This window comes from Carcharhinus amblyrhynchos, chromosome 34 (genome assembly GCF_965287045.1).
Source record: "Carcharhinus amblyrhynchos chromosome 34, sCarAmb.v2.hapA, whole genome shotgun sequence".
NCBI lineage: Eukaryota > Metazoa > Chordata > Chondrichthyes > Carcharhiniformes > Carcharhinidae > Carcharhinus > Carcharhinus amblyrhynchos.
Window position 1 is genome coordinate 6,760,604 of NC_137357.1, and position 9,235 is coordinate 6,769,838.

General features: G+C 48.7%; 1 protein-coding gene across 1 annotated transcript in view; it reads right to left on the bottom strand.

The window, feature by feature from the left end:
* Positions 1 to 5,168, bottom strand: part of LOC145361259 (phosphatidylinositide 4-phosphatase SAC2-like) — a 44,045-nt gene extending 38,877 nt beyond the window's left edge. The window contains exons 1-2 of the mRNA XM_080216891.1: positions 5,072 to 5,168; positions 1,530 to 1,607 (exon numbers count right to left, since the gene is read on the bottom strand). Coding sequence (XP_080073017.1) covers positions 1,530 to 1,607; positions 5,072 to 5,168 — 175 coding nt within the window. The remainder of the gene's footprint in view (positions 1 to 1,529; positions 1,608 to 5,071) is intronic.
* Positions 5,169 to 9,235: the final 4,067 nt, after the last annotated feature.

The window sequence follows — 9,235 nt, forward strand, 5'->3', positions numbered from 1 at the left end:
TAGAGGCAAGAAAATATTAGATTAGCGAGGCATCTGTGTCGGCACAGACTTGGTGGGCCGAAGGGTCTGTTCCTGTGCTGCACTGTACTTTAAGGAGTCTCACAACACCAGGTTAAAGTCCGACAGGTTTATTTAGTATCACGAGCTTACGGAGCACCGCTCCTTCATCGGAATGACTCCATAACTCACCTGATGAAGGAGCAGTGATTGCAAATAAACCTGTTGGGCTCTAAGCTGGTGTTGTGAGATTTCTTACTGTGCCCACCCCAGTCTCATCTCCACATCCCATCCTGTTCTTTGTTCTGTGTGTTTTCCCTCCGTAGACAGCCTCGATTGAAATCGAATCCTCTCTGCTGCATGGAGAACAATCCCAGCCATTCCCAATGGTCCATGGAACTTTCTGGTCATTCTGGTGCCAAAGACTTTCCAGAAGTGTTTCCACAACGTTCAGGGTGACTTAGCCTGGTCATGTGGCCGGTCTACCTCAGCCCAGACTGTGCCTGGTCATGTGACTGATCTACCCCCCCCCCCCCCCCCCCCCAAATCCAGACCAACCCTGGTCATGTGACTGGTCTACCTCAGCCCAAACCACGGCCTGGTCATGTGACTGGGTCTAGCTCGGTCCAGACCATGGTCTGGTCACATGACCAGTCTAGCTTGGCCCAGATCGTGCGCGTGGTCATGTGGCCATCTTGGGTGGCATTTGGCAGGCAACCTTATGCCCATCAGATAAAGCAGATAGGCTGGCAGCAGTTGCAGTTTTTTCATCCTTTGACGGGATGTGGGCATCACTGGGTAAGGCCAACCTTTGTTACCCTTAAACTGCGTGGCTCGCTTAGCCAGAGAGAGGAGTCAACCACATTGCTGTGACTCCTTAAGCCAGACCTGGTAAGGACAGCAGATTTCCTTCCCTCACGGACATTCGTGAACCAGATGGGTTTTTAATGATCATTGATGATAGATCTCATGGTGACTATTATAAGATCTCATGGTTTATATAAGATGATGACGGGGATCGATAGAGTGGACGTGCAGAGACTATTTCCTTGGGTGGATGGAGCTGTTACTCGGGGGCATAACTATAAGGCTCATGTGGGAGATATAGGAGGGATGTCCGAGGTAGATTCTTCTCTCAGAGAGTGGTTGGGGTGTGGAATGCACTGCCTGCTGTGATAGTGGAGTCTTAGGAACTTTCAAGCGGTTATTGGATAGGCACACGGAGCACAGCAGAATGATAGGGAGTGGGATAGCTTGATCTTGTGGTCGGACATAGCTCCGCACAACATCGAGGGCCGAAGGGCCTGTACTGCGCTGTACTGTTCTATGTTCTATTCGTGAGATTTCCCTTCCAGATTTTTGTTGAATTTACATTCTGCCAGCGTCCGTGGTGGGATTTGAACCCGGGTCCCCAGAGCATGAACCTGGGTCTCTGGATTTACTAGTCCAGTGACAATGCCGCTACACCACCATCGCCCCGTGATTGGATTCCAGGGCACACTGGTGCGGTCAGTGCACACGCGCAGCCTTACTTGTGTGGAACTGAAATTTGCCAATGACTCCTTCGACCAGACCGAGACAGACTGCGCTGGAGAGATCCACGTCAGAAGCTGCAAACACAGGAGAGGATAGACACTTCAGATTCTGCTGCCAAATTTCCCTCCAGAGCCTGCAACCCTTCAGTTAGAAAGAGCCACATCTCTGAAAGCCCTTTGTACGTACCCCTTCCTTTCATACGTTAGCGTGCTGGCCCATGCACTCACAGTTCAGAAAGAGGCCCTTCAGCCCATTACATTTGTGCTGGCCATCCATTCTAAACATTTCCTAGCTGTTGACCCCCTTGTATACCGTGATGTTTCAAGTCTTCATCTAAGTTTCTATAGGATCACGCTATTGAGTTGGACAATCGGCCATGATCGTGATGAATGATGGAGCAGGCTCGAAGGGCCAAATGGCCTCCTCCTGCTCCTATCTTCCATGTTTAAATGCTTCTTGAAATGTCATGAGGGTTCCAGCCTCCACCACTCTTTCAGGCAGTGAGTTCCAGGGTCCCACTACCCTCTGGGTGAATAGGTTTTCCTCAAATCCCCTCTAAATCTTTGCCCCCTGGTTATTAACCTCCACTCGGAGGGAAAGTCTCTATGAAGGGTAAATGCTTATCCAACCTGCCCAGGTCTGTCTGAGGAGAGACCAAGTTGGTTAGGATTGTCTTCATTGGAATTTAGAAGAAGACTGAGAGGGGATTGCATAGAAACTTATAAAATTCTAACAGAGTTAGACAGGGTAGATTCAGAAAGAATGTTCCCCATGGTGGGGGAGTTCAGAACCAGGGGTCATAGTTTGAGGATAAGGGGTAAACCTTTTAGAACTGAGGTGAGGAGAAATTTCTTCACCCAGAGGGTGGTGAATGTGTGGAATTCACTCCCACAGAAAGTAATTGAGGCCAAAACATTGTCTGATTTTAAGAAGAAATTAGATCTAGCTCTTGGGGCTAAAGAGATTGAGGGATATTGCGGGGGAAGGTGGGGGATCAGGATATTGAATTGGATGATCAGCCATGATCGTGATGAATGGCAGACCAGGCTCGAAGGGACGAATGGCCTCTTCCTGCTTCTAGTTTCTATGTCCTTCAATCAGGTCGTCTCCCTCAGCTGCTCCAAGGAACCCGATGCCATCCTATCCAGCTTCTCTTCATAGCTACAACACTCCATCCCAGGCAATGATGTCCTGGTGAATCTCCTCTGTACTCCCTCCGATACAATTAGATCCTTCCTACAGTGCGGCCTAACCAACAATTAACCTATACAGCTCTACCATAACCTCCCTGCTCTTATACTCAAAGCCTCACTAATAAACCACTATATCACGTCCTGCTGCCTGCAGGGATCTTTGGACAGACACCCCAAGGTTGCCCTGGTCTTCTGTACTTCCTAGCATCCTACCATTCATTGTGACGTCCCTTGTCTTGTCCATCCTCCCAGAATGCATCACCTCACACTCTGAAGGAGGGTTATAGTGCAGAGATTCCCATTGGCCCACAAGGGAAAAAGAGTTCAAGACAGTTAAATAGCAATACCATCAACATTAGTACCACTGGAGATCCATGTTCAGCTGTCCTCTTGTACTGAGTACAAGAGTTGCAAATCATGTTGCAGCTATATAAAACCTTGGTTAGGCCGCATTTGGAGTACTTGCGTGCAGTTCTGGTCACCACACTGCCAGGAGGACGTGGAAGATTGGAGAGAGTGCAAAGGAGGTTCATTGGGATGTTGCCTGGTCTCGAGGTTGTTGGCCATGAGGTTGAATAAACTGGGAATGTTTTCACTGGAAAGACAGAGGCTAAGGGGAGACCTAGTAGAGGTCTACAAAATGATGGAAGGCGCAGATAGGGTGGACAGTGCGAGGCTTTTCCCCCAGGGTGGAAGTGTCAATTATAGGGGGGCACAGGGTTCAGGGTTTAAGAGAGATGTGCAGGGGAGGTTCTCACACAGAGAGTGGTGGGTGCCTGAGCGCGCTGCCAGAGGGGGTGGTGGAAGCAGGCACATTAGTAACATTTAAGAGGCATCTGGATGGGGACATGAATAGGGGGGGAATAGAGAGATACGGGCCAAGTAAGGATGGAAGGTTTTTTTTAGTTTAGTTATGGTTTCACAATCAGCACGGGCTTGGAGGGCCTGTTCCTGTGCTGGACTTTTCTTTGTTCTTCGTATGAGGCCAGTTCAGCCACTCCCATTCTTAGAAACTAGAAGCAGGAGGCCATTCAGCCCTTCAAGCCTGCTCCACCATTCATTGTGATCATGGCTGATCATCCAATCCAATATCCTGATCCCCCCCTTCCCCCCATACCCCTCAATCCCTTTAACCCCAAGAGCTAGATCAAATTGAAATCACACAACATTTTCACCTCAGCTACTTTGTGTGGGAGTGAATTCCACACATTCACCACCCTCTGGGTGAAGACATTTCTCCTCGCCTCAGTTCTAAAAGGTTTACCCCTTATCCTCAAACTATGACCCCCCCCGCCCCGCCCTCATTCTGGACTCCTTCCACCCATCTTCAAAATGAAAATATGGTTCGGTGGATTGGCCATAGTAAAATTGCCCCTTAATGTCCCAATGTGTTGGGTGGGTAGGTTAGCCATAGCAAATATGAAGGGTTATGGAGGTAGCGTGGTGTGGATGAGGACCTGGCTAAGATACTCTGTCAGTGAGTCAGACTTGATGGGCCGAATGGCCTCCTTCTGTACTGGAGGGACTCTATGATTTTGGGGGTTGTTGTGGAGCGAACATAATATAAGAACTAGGAGCAGGAGTCGGCCATCTGGCCCTTCGAGCCTGCTCCGAAATTCAATAAGATCATGGCTGATCTTTTTGTGGACTCAGCTCCACTCACCCACCCGCTCACCGTAACCCTTAATTCCTTTACTGTTCAAACACCTATCTATCCTTGCCTTAAAAACATTCAATGAGGGAGCCTCAACTGCTTCACTGGGCAGGGAGTTCCACAGATTCACAACCTTTTGGGTGAAGAAGTTCCTCCTCAACTCAGTCCTAAATCTGCTCCCCCTTATTTTGAGGCTATGCCCCCTAGTTCGCCAGTGGAAACGACTGCCCTGCTTCTATCTGATCTATTCCCTTCATAGCCTTTTGCATTTCTGAAAGATTTCCCCTCTGAATTCCAATGAGTATCGCCCCAGTCTATTCAACCTTTCCTCATAAGCTTGGGGGGACAAACCAGAGGGGGTGGTACACTGAGAGAGAGCGAATGGTGGGTGGTACAACAGTGGGGTCAGAAGAATAGCGTGGGACCAAAGGAGAAAATGCTGGAAAATCTCAGCAGGTCTGGCAGCATCTGGAAGGAGAGAAAAGGGCTGGTGTTTGGAGGAACATCAAAGCTCTGAGATTTTTCCAGCATTTTCTCTTTTGATTTTAGATTCCAGAGAGTCACTTGCTTTTATCCGATGGAAGTGGGAAGGTTTTATCTGACTGTGGAGGAAATCTGTAAAGGGATTGATTGGGGGTGTGCAGTGGAACTTGGGCTGAGGGGTGGGGTGGGGTGGGGGTCTCACACTGACCTGCCTTGATCTCCATGCTGCCACTGGAGCGGCTGCAGGACAGACAGCTCTCAGCCCCCCTCAGAGTGTACTCTGTCTGCGACTTAAACAACTCCATTCCCCTCGCAAGAAACACGGGGCTTTGCCTCTCCCTCCCGGGTGCGGGACCATCTCCTCCGACCGTTGGGGCGGAGTTTCTAAGGAAAACACCGGCGGTTCCATTCGGCCCGTCACAGAGGGCAGGTTCTAACCCAGCCAGCAGCGCACTCTCCAGCCCAGCCCAGCCGCACCCACTGGACAAATATTCAATGATCCATATCTTCCCCAGTGATTAACCCTGCACTTTCCTCCCTTGTCTTCACTCCAGCCTGACTCACCTTGTGTGTGTGTCGGTGTAACACTCTCCTCAACTCTCCAGTCTGAGTGAGTGGGGCGCTTGAGGTCAGGCAGTGACCCAATGCTCCAAATCTTCTGGTCACTTCACCCCAATCTCTGCCGTTTTAACAACCAAGTGGTGCATTTATATAGCCCCCCCCATCCCCTTTGATGTCTCAAAGCATCAAACAGTCAATGAGGGAGTTGTTCATGTGTAGGAATATTTATTTTCATATAGACATTTATTGCCCATCCCGAGTTGCCCTTGAGGTGCAGTTGAGAGTCAACCAAATTGCTGTGGCTCTGAAGTCACATGTAGACCAGACAGGGTAAGAATGGCAGATTTCCTTCCCTAAAGGACATTAGTGAACCAGATGGGTTTTTCCAACAATGGTTTCATGGTCATCAGTAGATTCTTAATTCTAGATTTTTTTTATTGAATTCAAATTCCACCATCGGCTGTGGTGGGATTCGCACCCCGGTCCCCAGAACATTAGCTGGGTTTCCTGGATTAAAAGTCTCGCAATAGTACCACCAAAGCCATCGACTCCCCTGATGTATTGTACACGGCAAGCTCCCACAAACAGCAACGTGGTTTGGTGTTTTTGATCGTGAGGGTGAATGTTGGTCAGGAGACTTAACCCTTCACTCTTTTTCAAAGGGGGGATGATTGACATCCATCCCCGAGTCAGTTGCTGGTCTCAGTTCCTCCGAAATAGGGATTGCTCCTCTGCACTGGGAATGCAGTGGGTCCAAGTCTCTGTGGAGGAGAATGGGAACTATAGGATATGAGATATTACCACCAAACCCTGGCTGACATTGCTGGTTTTATCTGGAACTAGAAGAGATCACAAATGATCATAGAATGCTACAGTGCAGAAGGAGGCCATTTGGTCCATTGGGTCTGCACCAACCACAATCCTACCCAGCTCCTATCCCCATAACCACATGCATTTACTCCAGCTTGTCCCCCTGACACTAAGGGGCAATTTGGCATGGCCAATCCACCAAACCTGCAGATCTTTGGACACTAAAGGATAATTTAGCATGGCCAATGCACCTAACCCACACATCTTTGGAGTGTCTGAGGAAACCGGAGCACCTGGAGGAACCCACACAGATACAGGGAGAAGGCGCAAACACTACACAGACAGTGACCCAAGCCTGGAATTAAGCTGGGTCACCGGTGCTTTGAGGCAGCAGTGCTGACCACTGAGATTAAACAGGGTTAAGTAGTCAGATTCCAATATTGGACCAAGAATGAGGGGACTTCTTATCATCAGCAATTTTTGAATGGATTCAATTCCAGCCTTGGGTGACTGTATGGAGTTTGCATATTTTCCCCATGTCTGTGTGAGTTTCCTCTGGTTTCCTCCCACACTCCAAAGGTGAACACGTTAGGTAGCCTGGCCATGCTAAATTGCCCCTTCGTGTTCCAGGATGTGTAGGGTAGGGGGATTGGCTATGCTAAATTGTCCCTTAGTGTCAGGGGGATTAGCAGGGTAAATATGTGGGGCTGTGGGAATAGGGCCTGGGTGGAATTGTGGTCCGCACAGACTCAATGGGCCGAATGGCTTGTCTTCTGCACTGAAGGGATTGTATAGGTTCCAATTCCAAAAAGACAGATTTTTATAGTGTTGTTATGATTGTATTAGACCATACCTGGAGTAGTCTGTTCAGTTTTGATCTCCTGACTTGAGGAAGGACGTGGTGGCACTCGAAGGCGGAACAGACTCGATGGGCCGAGTGGCCTAATTCTGCTCCAATGTCTTACCTTATGGCACTGGAGGCAGTTCAGAAGTTGTTCATCAGATTGATTCTGGGGATGAAAGGCTTATCATATGAGGAGTGCGGTTTGATAGCTTGGGCTTTTATTCACCGGAGTTCAGAAGAATGAGGTGGGAATCTGATCGAGGAATATCAAATGCTAAAAAGAGGATTGCTAAAATGGATGTTGAACAGATGTTCCACCTTGTGGGCCAGTCTAGAACAAAAGGTCATTGATACAGAGTGAAAGGAGCTAGTTTCAACACTGAGATGAGGAGAAACTTCTTCCTCAGAGGGTTAAGAATCCGTGGCACTCTGCCCCAGATTCAAGAGAGAGATGGATATGTTTCTGATGGAAGGCAGGATAAAGAGCTATGGGAAGCAGACAGGAAAGTGGAGTTGAGACCAAGCTGAGAATGGGAATGTCAGGACTGATATACAAAGAGAGATTGACCAGGTTAGGATTGTTTTCACTGGAGTTCAGGCGACTGAGGGAGGGAATCACATAGAGATTTATAAAATTCTAACAGGAATGGACAGGGTAGATGCAGGGAGGATGTTCCCGATGGTGGGGGAGTCCAGAACCAGAGGTCAGAGTCTGAGGATTCGGGGTAGACCATTTAGGACGGAGATGAGGAGACATTTCTTCACCCGGTGAGTCTGTGGAATTCATTCCCACAGGAAGTAGTTGATGCCAAAGCATTGAATGTATTCAAGAGGTGGCTGGATATAGCACTTGGGATCAAAGGTTATGGGGAGAAAGCAGGATTAGGCTACTGAGTTGGGCGATCAGCCAGGATTGTGATGAATGCGAAGCAGGCTCAAAGGGCTGAATGGCCTACTCCTGCTCCTATCTTCTATGTAAGATCAGCCATGATCATGTCAAGTGGCAGGATGGGCTCGAAGGGCCAAACTGCCCACTATTGCCTCTAATTCCTATATTCCCATTTGCAGGATGGGAAGTTAATAAGAATGGTCAAATCACCAAGGATTGCTTTCATTCTGAGCTGAGCTGAGCTGTTGGATAAAATGGAACGTTGGGAGTTAGGGACAGGTTTTTCCATGATCAGAACAGGGCGAACTTCAATCAAACTTCCCACACAAACAGCACAGGTCCAACATAGAATCCCTACAGTACAGGAGGAGGCCATTTGGCCCTTTGACCCTGCACTGACAACAATCCCAAGCTATCCCCATAACCCCACATATTTACCCCGCTGATCCCCCTAAAACTAGGGTCAATTTAGCATAGCTAATCCACCTAACCTGTACATCTTTGGACTGCAGGAGGAAACCCAGAGAAAAGCCACACAGATATGCACGGAGAACCTGCAAACTCTACACAGACAGTGACCCAACCCGGGAATTGAACCCAAGACCCTAGCACTGTGCAGCCCCATCTGACACTTGTTAGGAGATCTCTGCAGATGTTGACTCCTTGCTGAGGTACAGGTTAACTCACCTTACCTCTATGTCAAGCTCTCTGGCAGGAAGCTAAGGTCCAATCCAAATAATCACTTTCCCCCTCCAGAGTTGCAATTCATCTAAAACTCTTGCTGCCCAAAACCATTCTTACATCCAAGTCCCACTCACCTATTGCCTCTCCCATCATTAGCCCCGACACATAATGTAGCAGATTTCGCATTCTCTTCCTCCTGTTTACATCCCTCCGCTGAGCTCATTCAATGGGACAGCAGGCCTGAAGGACTCCTGCTCCTATTTCTTATATTCATAGAATCCATACACTGAAAAAGGAGATCATTCGGCCCATCGAGTCTACACTGACCAGGCCCTATTCCTGTACCCCCCCACCCCCCCACATATTTACCCTGCTGATCTCCAGACACTTGGGTCAATTTAGCATGGCCAACCCCACGCTCTCCACCCCCACATCTTTGGGCTGTATGACAAAGCCAGAACATCTGGAGAATTGCAGGATCCTCAAGTGCATAAGGAGGCCATTCGGACCATCAAGCCTGCAAATGACCACAATCCGAACCAGATCTTATCCCTATAACACCATGCATTTACCCTAGCTCGTCC